The sequence below is a fragment of the Artemia franciscana genome, unplaced genomic scaffold (genome assembly GCF_032884065.1).
Source record: "Artemia franciscana unplaced genomic scaffold, ASM3288406v1 Scaffold_6366, whole genome shotgun sequence".
NCBI classification, from domain to species: Eukaryota; Metazoa; Arthropoda; class Branchiopoda; order Anostraca; family Artemiidae; genus Artemia; species Artemia franciscana.
Window position 1 is genome coordinate 4,320 of NW_027066613.1, and position 13,329 is coordinate 17,648.

At 34.8% G+C, this 13,329-nt stretch overlaps 1 protein-coding gene across 1 annotated transcript; it reads left to right on the forward strand.

Moving 5' to 3' along the window:
* The first annotated feature begins 1,418 nt into the window (after positions 1–1,418).
* On the forward strand, positions 1,419–12,947 carry LOC136043472 (F-box and leucine-rich repeat protein 13-like). Its single transcript, XM_065728390.1, has 3 exons — positions 1,419–1,537; positions 9,828–10,025; positions 12,636–12,947. The coding sequence occupies exons 1-3, from the start codon at positions 1,463–1,465 to the stop codon at positions 12,687–12,689; spliced, it is 327 nt and encodes a 108-aa protein (XP_065584462.1). The 5' UTR covers positions 1,419–1,462; the 3' UTR covers positions 12,690–12,947.
* Positions 12,948–13,329: the final 382 nt, after the last annotated feature.

A 13,329-nucleotide genomic window follows, 5' to 3' on the forward strand; every position in this document is an offset into this window, starting at 1 on the left:
AAAATTGCATTTGATTTTAATATTTCACTTAATATGGGCTAGAGTTCATCTTTTCCTATAACTTAATTTAAAATAAAAATCGGAAAAAAACATATGGATTTTCCTCATTTGGAATAGTTAGAGACAAACTTCCGAGAATAGGGTAGCTAACTAAGTCAGATATGTGTGTTCTTTACTAGGTTTTAGCCATCTCTACAGCCATGATACAGGTGAAACTTAGATAATCCCTAGGCGTAATTGAATCGAACCCACGGTCCTAGAACTTTGGAAGAGGGCTCATTTCAATGGAAAATAAAATTTCTGGTGTCTTTTTTATTTGACCTAAACGATTGGATGGCTATAAGCCACCCCCCACCCTTCCACGTCCTTTTTTCCTTAAAAAGTTGTTAGATCAAAAGCGTCAGATAGCCGTTTTTGTAAAGCTTAGTTGAAAGGTTCCAAAACTATACCTTTAGATTTAACATGACCCATGCTGCCCCTCAGGATAGGTTTGGGGATGAAAGTTTTCTAAAGATAATTTGCTAAGTATAATAAGGATGATGTACGATCTATGAAAACCAGTTCCATTGCCAGCAAGACAAATTATGGGTGACGGAATGCATTGAACTTGTTTTCTTTGGGCTATATATGTACATATTTGGAGGGTGGCTTAAATTTCAGGTTATATTAAATTGCCTTGACACCCCTTAATGTGCAAATATACAGAGCAAATTATATTAGTATATAAACTGAAGAATTATATTTTCATCATATTTGGCTTATTTCACTAGGATTAACATAACTTTACTTCTTGGGTGTGTTCCATATAAGTAACAAGTACCTCATTTTTTAAAGAAGCAACCTAACCTGTGCTTATCGAAATCTGTGATGAGTAAGGCACATTTAATTCATGAAAATATAAAAGTGCCGTTTGCAAAATTGTCACTGGTGTCTCAATTATTATACTACCTCAAATAGAGGAAAAAAGAAAAATATTCTGGATAATTTTCGGGATAAAAACTGTGGTTTTGGGTCAATAAGAAAAAAAAAATTAAAAAGCAAAATAATTATTTTGATTAGATCCCTAATAACCAATTTTCGGTGTGCAGGGTAAAAGCCAAGGGTATCAGATAAGGAAAATACAGGGAGGAAGGAAGGATTTTGTTTAAAAAATACAAAAGGGTGTTTTTCAAAATTTCATGGGTAATTTTCGCTTGAGAAAAAACAAAAGATATATCTAGATATTTTTCCACACCTGGGAGTAATTTTACCCCCTTCCTGTAGATGCTTATGTATAAATATAGTACGGATACAAAAATTGATTAATTACAATAATAAAAAAAATTATAATTATAGTAATCTGTAGTCATTTATCAAAGGATTTACACGCTGGTTTAGTGATTTTAATTTTAAGTCTCTAGTAATTTTTTTACCCAGCGGCAACCCTAATCTCCCTTGACGTGGAATATATCCTGTTTTCAAAATGGAAGAAAGCATGGAAACTAGAATAATTAAAAAAGAAAGATTGGAAGGACTTTGGAGTTGTTTACCAGAAGAGGTTAGAAATACAGAAAATTCTACTTTTGGCCATTTTGGAAAGGGGTTAGGCTAGGAAAATGAAACTTTCAGGCATGGGCCTACAGGGTAAAGTAGGGGTTCCGGGAAGGTATTTTGAAGTATCTAGGCTTCCTCCGCTCCTTCTCCCTCTAGAGGGTCCTGACCGTTGATTACATTTATAAATCTGTTATTTACAAAAATGAAACCTTGCAAAATAGATGTTTTGATTAAATGATGTAGCCTACAAAATCATTGTTTTGTACTTAATTGTAAATAGTAGTTGTAAAACTTTGCTGAATTTACAAGGTTTTAATGATTAGGCCTACAAGGTTTAATGCAAATGCATTGCTTAAATTTTCCAAAAAACATTAATAAATTCTACTCAATTAGTAGGTATTGCATTTTCAGAACTAGAGCCAGTGCTAATTGAAAATTAAGGTAGAATGTTGTTTTTCATAATTTCAAGGTAAATAGGGCCTATATGACTGTCCATAGCCTATTATTGGCTTAGCAATATAGTGAACATATCACTTGATGCCTTTTTTATGCTCTTTACAAATATTATAATTGCCTCTATTGCAATTTCAAAATTTAAGCACTTTAGGATTTAACCTAGAAAGATGTTTTTTGTGTACCTTCAAACCAGAAGACCTAGAATAACCTAAGCTAAACTAACCTTATTACAAACATATTTTTGGTAAATATTTAGTTTCATCACAAGATGTCTAAAGTGTGTATCACTACATATAGCAAGATTCTGATGATTGTATATTGTTTCTTTGTCAATATTAAAGAAGCACATCCATTTTTTAGCTTTCTAAAATCCAATGAGATAAAGATGCATTAATTGGGCTTGCTTACAGGTAACATTACCTATAGAGCAAAGTGTATTAATCTATAAGCCCTGCAGGCAGTAGGGCAAGGTCTATATTCTCTGTCTGAATGGTGTGTATTCTCTGTCAAGGTCAATATTCAAAGTGATAAAATCAAAAAAAAATATTAATAAACACTTTTTAACCTAACCAAAACTTACTGAACGATGAACAATTGTATTTAATACCCATCAATTAAAAAACAAATGGAGCACAAAAAAAAACAGAAGACACTATTTTTTTGACACAAAGAAAATGAAAACACAACAACCAGAAAGAGATGCAGAATACTGCTGCAAAATCTTGGCCCAAGGGAGGGACTTGACAGACAAATTATATTGATCAGCTATAATATAAAATTATTATAAATAATTTTAGCACTGAGAAAATGTAGTAGTATTTTTCAGAAAAGTATTATTGCATCAGAAAATGCATTTTTGTTTTGTAGAAAATGAGTGATAACTCATAGTTTACTTTAATTGAAAATTCGTCATTTTTAAGAGTTCAAAAATGCTTAAATTTGATTTTGCAGTATAAGCAATTATTATATTCATAAAGAACATAAAAAAGTCAAAAAGTGGTATATTCAGTTTATTGGTTGGCCAGTTATATGAACTGTCATAATTTTACCCAAACTTCAAACAAGGCTTATTAAATAAATATAGAATACAAACCTCAGCCTGCAGGGCTCATGGACTAATACAATTTGCTCTATAGGTGATATTACCTGTAAGAAAGCCCACTAAATACATTTTTAGTTTGCCCCATGGAGGAAGAGGGTCAACCAGAAATGGATGTGCTGCTAGATTTATAAGCATTTATATGTATAATTAGAGTATAGAAACTATGTTGCTTTGCAGCATAGTTTCCAGTTTAGACAGCTTGTGACAAAACTTGACAAAAGTTAGCTCTACACTCTAGTTTATATTAATACTGTACTAATTATTGTGTTTCACAGCACTTGTCTTAGATAAAGTGCATCCAATGTCAACTGTGTCTGTCAATAGGGTATGTTGTTCTAATTGTAAGATCCTGTGTCAAAGACTAGATTACATTTTCAAAGATTTTTTACTAGATTTAAATGTGCAGCCAAGATTAGGCTTCTGTGTTGATACAATATTCAAGCTAATCACATACTTAATTTTTTTTTTCCACCTCTAATGGTAGAAAAATCCACTTTCTAAGTGTAATTATTAAGCTATGATTTAGCTAGTAAAGAGAAGATTAGCTAGCTGACTATTGGGTATCTTACCCTTATTAGCTTTTAACCAATTCTTTAACTATTCACCACTATCTAAAAACTAAAGTTACCTTTTGAGGCTTATATTTAGGCTGTATATTCATCCAGCAACTACAAAAGTGAAACCTGAAGAAATAGGTTTTTTGCTCAGAAGAGGTATGATAAAAGTATGAAGTTGCCAAGTTACTCTACTGAAAGCACACTATTACCAGGTTACAAAACAAATTCTCAAATCAGGTAGTCAGCCTATAGAATTCCCTTATAAAAGAGAGCATCCTGGGAAAAGAGATCATCTTCTGCTCAGATGCTCTCTTGAAGGAGACAAACAAAAAGGAAAGATTTAATTTTTGATAATTTTGTTGTCATTTTCCTGATGGTGCAATATCATATATAGTCATACAATGTAGGCATATAGTCAATCAAACTAAAAAAAAATACATTTTTAGTTGATAATATGCAGCATCTTTGAGTCAATTAGATTATAGTATTTTTTATTATTATTTGCATTATTGACACTTTTAAGATATTGTTTTTTTCAACCCAAATTTTAAGTATGATTGCTCAGGTGAAAATGGATATCTTGAGTCTACACAGAATAATCAGTTTTATGTCACAACAAAGTTGTTGGTTTTATCAACCAACAGAGCAGACAACAAGCAAATGTTATTAGGACTGCAAATGTCCAAAATGACTTCTTTGGAAAGGAGCATAGATTAAAAACCTAATGGTTTTATTTTTTATTGTAAACAGTAAGTAAATACATAATTCTTGTTACAGAAAATGATTGAAAATTAGAGAAACAAAACTGGAAATGCTAACATTCTCATAGGCAGAGCTGTTCCTAGGGTTGGTGGTGTGCTGGGCAAAATTAATTACAACAACTCCCTCCCAATTTAAATATATACAAAGAAAACCAAATCAAAAAGGACAGCCCCTCAGCAGCAGCATTCAGGGCAGCTGACCCAGTTGCCCCCTTATGCTTGGAACAGCCCTGCCTATAGGTCTATTTTGTTCTGAACAACAAAGCCCTTTCTAGCTACATTCCCATAGACCTGGTAGTGCTACATTCCCTTAGACCTGTCTCATGACAAAGAACAATAGCACTTCTTAGAAAAGTATAAAAATATGCAATTAATAAAAGAAACAGTAAACAGGAATTGAAAATCTGACTGTTTATTGGAACTGTAAAGAATAAATTTCATAAGCTTATAACATAACAAAAACAAACAGATACATCACAATTAGCAAGAAAGATACTCTTAGCAGTTCCCTTAAGGGGTACTAAGTAAAGAAAATCACTCTTAAGATCATATATATATTCTAGTTTGCCTTTTGTAAAGAGGTTTTAATCAAAGCTGTTTTGAAAGCTGTAATGCTGTTTGTTGAAACAGGATTGTTTAGCAACATATCCAATGGTTTAGTCTTTTTGTCAGATTTCATGTTGGTAGTAATACATCCCAATGATGCTGTCAACCAGCCCAAGAACTAAGAATAATAGCTTGACAATGCTCAGGATACACCTACAACCCTCGATTTATTCTTCAATTTCCTTCTCCTTAATTAACTTCACTCCAAGAAAAGCAAGAAAGTTTTACCAAATATAGATTTCGACAAGCATTGCTAGCTGCAAATCTAGTTATATTGATTCATGGTATTTGCTTTTTTCTGAATCTAAGTGTAAAATCAGAAGAAAACACCATCAAATTGTGAAGACCACAACAACAAAAAATCTAAAATACTAATATTATTCCCGAAAGTGCTTCACATTTCTTTACCGCATACCCCCTCCCCTCCTATTGATGAAATACATAGCCAAAACTATATATTCCTCGTGTGTTTTTCACTTTTTTCTCATTGGCAAAGAAGTAATATAATGGAAATCAAGCAACAGAAGAATCCCTTTGGTGCCATTACTGCAATTTTTATATTAATATGGTTTATGCACCCAGGCTACCTATAAAATAAAGCATCATATAAGCACAGCACAATCATTACGTAAGCAAAGCATGGTATATGCACAGCAGAGAATTAAGCACAAGCATAGCAGAATGCGATATCTTCCTTCTTTTGTCATTTAAGCTGCCTGCACTTCCTCTTACATTAACACTCAACACTCACTCCAACTCATCCACTTTGAGCAGGCTTGCACACTTTTATAACTACCTTCAGATTGGTACATGTAAGAAGGTGCTAGGCTTGCTTCATACATATTCATTAACTAGTTCACTTCTTCTTCCTCCCATACTGTCACTATTTACAGATTGAGCCTTTTAGGTGGGTTGACAGCTCTTACAGACCTGGTTTGGATTGGTTGATGTAAACTGACAGTGGTGGTACTGGAGCTGGTACTAGGCCTCACCACCATATGCTTATCTGGCATCCCAGAACCTCCAGTGGGTTTTACCTCCACATGCAGTGCAGCTGGTAGCAATGGTGTGAAAGGTAAGGGTGGGCTGTAACATTTTTTCTGTGACTCTGCTGGAGATGTGTAATCTCTGACAGTGAGTATATTGGGCAATTGCTGGTTTGGCAAAACTGATGCAGCCCTTCTTTGTTGATATTCAGGACAGCATTGTGGAAGGTCTGATAGGTGCTTCCTGTTCCTTCTTATCACCAACCCATCCTCTGTTTCCATAATATATGATTGCAGCAGCTCTGAACAGGCAATGATGGTTGCTGGACTCCAGATGCTTTGTGCAGATGCTGGAACATGTACTGAATCATCTACTGAAAGTGGAGACGGGTTTAGCTGATCTGTCATAGTGAGACTTCTACTGCTGCTTCCTCTCTTCACACAAGTTCAGAAATTCCTTTTCTGAGACTAATTTCTTTTGTTGATGTTTGGTTGTGCGTGGTAGGATTGTTTGTAGCTGGTGGCTCATCAGGAGTTGAGCTGGTGCAGCTAGGCCATCTACAGGAGTGTTCCTGTACTCTAAGAGTCCTTGGTAGGGGTTGTCATCATTTTTGGATGGCTTGATCATCAGGCTCTTGGCTGTCTGTGCTGATTTCTTGATTAGTCTGTTGGATTGCAGATAGATTGAACTTGATTTGAGGTGCCTGAATCCCCATGCCTTTGCAAATCCCAGGAACTATGTTGAGGAATCCTGTCTGCCATTATCAGATATGAATACCACTGACATTCCATACTGAGCAAAAAGGGTTTTCAGTTTGGTAAACACTGCCTTTGACATGAGGGTACTCAGTTTATCAACTTCGAAAAATTGACTGTGATAATCTGTAGTGATAAAAAAATCAGTTCCATTTCACTTGAAGTGATTAGATGCAACCTTTTGCTATGTCAGAGGTGGGACAGAATGGTTAATCAAGGCCTCTTTTTGTCTATAAGGCATGTTTTTGGCAAAAGTTCTGCAGTTCCAGACATACTGCTTAATGTCTCCATTCATACTTTGGCAGGAGACAAGCATGCATGCCCATTGCTTGGTTGTATCCACTCCAAGGTGGGCAGCATGTAGTTGCGTCAGGATCTCAGGTTTTAAAGCTTGGGGCATCACAAGTCTCTCCTTTAAAGATGATGCCATTTGCTGTAGTGTTTATGCTGGATGCTCCAAAACATGACAATATTTGACTGGCACCTTTTCCTGCAGCTTGGCCATCCATTTTCTTTAGCCTTGAGGAATCCTTCTGTTAGGGGTCTTTATTGTTTTCATCCTTGATTGCTTCTAACTTAATATCACTCACAGGTAAGTGTTTGCAGATTTGGTGCCAAACTGATGCTAGATTGGTAGCTTGTGATGGGAGCAGATCATGAGTCAACAATATAGAATTTATGCATTGCAGTAGTGCCGGTTTTGTGGCTACATTTTAGGTGACAGGTTCCAAGAACTGGTATCTTGGCACCACAGTAGCTAGTGAGTCTTTGGTTAGTTGACTAGAGTTTGGGTTTTGGGTTGAGCTGATCAAAGACTGATGTGGGAATGATATTAGCTTGAGCCCCTGTATCCAGTTTGAAGCCAACTGGAAGCTGATTGTTTATTATGAGAGTAACAAGTTGCTCCTGTTTGCTCGTTTTCTTCATCAATTGCACTCACAGTCTTGCTTCAACAGACTTTAGCAAAATGATTTGGCTTCCTACACTGTGAGCACTTTTTACCTTTTGCTGGGCAAACATGTTTTGGTGAGTATGCTGCACCACAAAAGTAGCATTCTTCACTTTTTAGAACGTTACTTGCCAACTCTCTCTGACTTCGAAAGTTATATTGAGGTGAACTGCGTGTAACTGTATCTATTTCCTTCTTAAGTGGTATGGAGTTGCTTTGACAAAATTATTTTAATTGAGCCTGGGTCAGCTCGTGGGTTCTTCATCTTGCAACAGCATTTTTTAGTGTCAATGAGTCACCTTTAGCCAGTAGTGTCTCCCTGGCTGCCTGGTTTTTGATTCCACTGATAATTCTATCCCAAATCATCTCATCCTGTTCCTTATACATACATGGTTTAGCTAATGTCTAAGTCTGTAATGTACTTTTTGACACTTTTACCTTCCAACTGGTCCTGTTTTTGGAAGAGGAACCTTGCAAAGACATTATTTTCCTTTGGACTGGCGCATTTCCAGAAGTGTTCTTGGAGAGGTTCTGTTTTGTGAGCTTTGCCATCCTTAAGCTCAAAGTTATTGAATATTTCTCTGCCATTTTCCCCAGTCAAGATCAGAAGATAAGCGCACATGGAATTCTTAGTTTTATCTGCTAGGGGTCCTATGAACATCAGCTGGACATGCTGTTTGAAGCAACTCCATTCTTCAGCAAGGGAGCCAGCATCCCAGTTTATGGTTGGTTGCTGGACCTCCATGGTGATTTATGGATCCTACTTTTGACACCATGCTATGTTTATATTAATAAGGTTTATTGACCCAGGCTAATTATAAACTAAACAAGGTATAAGCACAGCTCAAGCATTCCGTACGCAAAGCATGGTATAGGCAAAGCAGGAAATAAAGAAGTAACAGAACAGAAATCAAGCAACAGAAAAAACCCTTTGAAGCCATTACTACCAGAAGTCTTGATTGTTCAGTTGTGGTGTATTGAGGTTTGAAAATATGTATGCTAGGTTATGTGTTTCTGTGAAAGCTCCTACCCACAATGATTGTTATATCTAAAAAACTTAAGTACCAGTTTGAAAGAAATCTGTCAGAGTGGGGTGACCCCCCCCCCCCTCCAAAAAAAGAAGGAAAAAATGTATTGATTGATTTATATGAAAAAAAATATTTTCATTTACATTTTTAGATTTGTGTTGGGTAGATATTAAAGAAAAGCTACCAAAGGGATGGATGAGTAACAAAAATTGAATTATGCAGGAATTCTTTTCCTTCTGATTACCGCAGCTGATATGATATGATATCATATTTTGTTTTAATATGAAAATGAATGTTCATTGAAAATCTTTTAATAAATTATCTCTTTCATGTCAAATCCTCTATGTCTCTCTATTGAAAGTCTGTTCACCTATTTGAGAAACATTGGCGAACCTGGGGTGAAGTATGTACTTTTGAAATACAAATCTCTTGAGTCTTAAAGTTAAAATGACAATTTTTATTATTACTGATTGACTGTCCTCTCGACTTTTGAACCCCCTTATCATTTATTTATTTTTGAGATGGAGGTCTAAGTGTCCACATTAAATACAAAGCTGGTGTCGATTGTAAAAAATAAATACCTAAGATGTCTCTTTAAATTAAGATGTCAGTAGCAGTACATTGATATTATTGCTGTTATGACTATTATAATAAAGAAAATGATTTCAATAGTTATGATAAATGTCGGGGGTCTATATTTACTCATAGCCTTTTTTCTAAACCAAAATTTGAGGTTGACTTGACTCCTCAACACCTCACTAAGCTATCTCTTTGATGTTTCTAGGATCACCTTTTCCAGATGAATTGGGCAAAGGGAAAAATAAATAAAAAGAAAACATCTAAAAGGTAAATAGGTCTTTACTGTAAAAGTACTTAAAACAGAAAGAATTTACTGCAAGTAATAACACTACTTGTCGTGTTATTGCTAAAGTGTGTATAATATATGATTAAAATATGTGACGTTTTCAAATATAAGTGGTAGGTGGCATAGATCATTCACCTTTCTGAGGGCTAATTGTCAACATTAATTCAACACAAAAAAACAAAGCGCACATTGCATCCAAGTTCTTTGGTCTAGTTTATACCGTTGTAGGTTATATGCACATTCTATGAATACCTAAGCTTCAGAGATGTAGAAGCCGCCAGTCAGACATGTAGAAGCTGGTATGCAGCATTTATCAACAGCAGTAAGATTCATAACAACGTTGAATTTGTAATCCACCGAAACCATAGTGAGGCTCTAGCTGCTTTATCAAGATATCCTAGTCGCTGCAAAAGGATTACAATTGAGGTAAAGTACTTTAATTGAAATTTTTACTGGACATATAACACAGGACAATAATGGAGTAATCCCCTTTAAGGATTGGCCGAAGATCCTTTTCTCCTAAACTCTACAACTGTTTCAGGACAGAAACTCAAAACAATATGGTGTTTTACAGTATACACAGTTTTTTTGTAGTAAACCTTCTAAAAAAGGTGTTGTTTTCAAATTAAGAGGGGTGGGGAACACCCCCTCTACTAATTGAGACCACTAGCTCTAGAAGACTGCAGTCTAAAAATCAAATTCATAGGTAAACTTCCAGTTTTACACTAAAATTGGTATGGAAAATATGAAATTAACAAGAAAATTATTTAGGGTTCAAATTATTAACTCTGGTCTATTCTATACTTTGAAAAGTAAATAACTCAAGCAATTTTCTCAATTGTCATATTAACTTTGATTTATATTCATTTTTTCTAACCGCTATTTGTACACCTTTAAATAACTTTGAATACTTTTTTATGCTTCCAAATTTAGATCCTGGTCTTAAAAGCCTTAGCAAGTCATATAAGTTAATTTAAAATTTTCTCTGCCAGAAAGAGGGAAGAAGGGGTCCAACTCAAAGAGGAAAGTTTGTGGTTTACTTCAGACCACAAACATTCAGGGTGTATCAATGAGAAAAAAAATGAAAACGTAATGACAGTTTTGATACAAACACCCTTTGAAAAATCCAAATTATCCTTAAAGTACTGACCTTTTTGGATCGGTTTGTGACCAGAAATGTCAATATACCAATTTTAAGAAAAAAAAATAAAATTATGTAGCCGATTTTGAGGCTGGACCCCGACACTTGGCATGTTGCAGGCTTGCATATATTGATTCCTGTTGTAAGTACGAATCTCAAAACACAACACATTTGTTTGCTACTCTTTCCTTGGGAAAATGGAGGACTCCTTAGGGAAAACATATAAGGTTGAAGGTTCTCAATGACTTTTAATCAAAAGTGGCGTAGTGTATGGCATCTTTATAGGTTTTGCGCCACGTTTTGTTGGCGTTGAAGATTGTGATGGTGTTGTTCTTCCAACGTATTATTTTTTCTTCACTCTTATTTTTCGCTCCATCTGATTTTCGTTGTTGCTTGTCTTCTAACAGCACAACTCTTAGTTCTGCACTTCACTTTTAAAACGTTCCGATACTTGCTTTCTCGCTATCGCTTGTAATGCTGGCTGCCACTTATCGTCTAATCTTATATTTCTTTGTTCTTGCTGTGGCATATCTTTTAGGCGCATATTTCTTTGTTCTTCACTTATGTTTTTGAATCGTATTAATTATTGCTGCTGTTTATGTTCGAACCGAATTGTTCTTCACTTTTGTTTTGACTTGCTGCAATTCTTGCTGACGCAAGTATTTTGACTCTATAGTTCTTTGTTCTTCATTTTCGTTTATCATGACTTTATAGACATTTCTTCCATACTCTTTACCTTTGCCACTCATAAATATAACGTTAATCTTACGGTTTTTCTTGTCAATCATATGTATCTTGTGCTATTTTGCCTTAATCATAGACACTAAAAAAGATACAACCACTACAGAGGCAAATATGACTTATGTATGCTCTTAAAATGTGCTCATAAATATGACATTATTTACGGTTATTTTTTCCAATTGAAGGCTCTTAATGAATCTCCTCAAACTCGTGACTTATATAGATAGTTTTTTAGGCCAGTAAATCCAAGATTGTCAATTTCTCCGAAAAAATATGGAGTTGTTTTCGAGAAACATACATAAATACATATATACCCAATTATTGCTCGTTTAACAAGATAAGATATTTAGTGGTATTTTGAATAGTATCAGATATATAGTAATAATTTTGAATTTGAGAAGTTAAAAGAGAAATTTTTTTGAATGAATTTTGTTTTCAGTATAGAGCTAATTATATACTTGTTTTTAGAAGGCGTGGGGGATGTCAGTCCTGCTTTTCTTAGTTTCTGTTCGTTTTTAGTTTGACTCGGTTATTTATTGTAATTTCTTTTCATTTTTGGCTTTATTTTTTATGGTAATTTGTGTTAGGTTTACGCTTAGAAAATTATTTTACTTTATTACAGCGCTTTTTATTTTAAAAGTACCTCTTGACTTTTTTTTTGAAAAACTTCTTCTATTGAATTTTTTTTTTAAATTAACGTCTGTTCATTTTTTATTGACGTAGTCTTTTTATTGCTAAAGAACTTATTCTAAATCTTTTTGTTGTTTATTTCAAACAGTTCGTGGTAACGAAGTGTAGTAAGGAGCGACCCGGCTCCATATTGAATGAAACTCTAAAAAACAGAATTTTGATACTAAAAGACACATTAAAAGAATCGTATTTTTATGCTGATTTTAAATATATAAGTTTTGTCAAATTGAGACTTGTTCATCAAAACTTACGAGCCTGAGAAAATTTGCCTTATTTTGGAAAATAGGGGAAAACAACCCCTAAAGTAATAGAATCTTAACGAAAATCACACCATCGTATTCAGCGTATTAGAGAACCCCAATGTGGAAGTTTCAAGGTCCTATCTTCAAAAACGTGGAGCTTCGTATTTTTTGCCAGAAGACTGATCACGGGTGCGTGTTTATTTATTTATTCTTTTTTTCCAGGGATCATCGTATCGACTAAGTGGTCCTAGAATGTCGAAAAAGGGCTCATTCTAACGGAAATGAAAGTTCTAGTGCCCTTCTTAAGTGACCAAAAAATTGGAGGGCACCTAGGCCCCCTCCCATGCTCATTTTTTCCCAGAGTCAACGAATCAAAATTTTGAGATAGCCATTTTGTTCAGCATAGTCGAAAAACATAATAACTATGTCTTTGGGGATGACTTACTCCGCCACAGTCCCCGGGGGAGGGGCTGCAAGTTACAAACTTTGACCAGTGTTTAGATACAGTAATGGCTATTGGGAAGTGTACAGATTTTTTCATGGGGATTATTTTTGGTTGTGGGGGGTTGTGGGGAGGGTGCTCCGTGGGAAGATCTTTGCCTGGAGGAATATCTCATGGGGGAAAAGAGATTCAATGAAGGGGGCACAGGATTTTCTAGCATTATTATAAAAAAAACAATGAAAAAATAAATATGAAAAAGTTTTTTCAACTGAAATTGAGGAACAGCATTAAAATTTAAAACGAACAGAGATTATTACGCATATGAGGGGTTCTTTTCCTCCCAAATAGCTCGCTCTTTGTGGTAAAGTATTTTTTGTAATTTCAATTATTTATTCTACGGCCTTCTAATTCAGGGGTCATTCTTAAAGAATTGGGACAAAATTTAAGCTTTAGTGTAAAGAACGAGGTATTAAC

Coding starts and splice junctions, on each gene's coding strand:
- LOC136043472 (XM_065728390.1), top strand. CDS start 1,463: ATGGAAGAAAGCATGGAAACTAGAATAATTAAAAAAGAAAGATTGGAA. Junction 1,538..9,827: donor GGAGTTGTTTACCAGAAGAG/GTTAGAAATACA, acceptor ATACCGTTGTAG/GTTATATGCACATTCTATGA. Junction 10,026..12,635: donor GCAAAAGGATTACAATTGAG/GTAAAGTACTTT, acceptor CTTTTTTTCCAG/GGATCATCGTATCGACTAAG.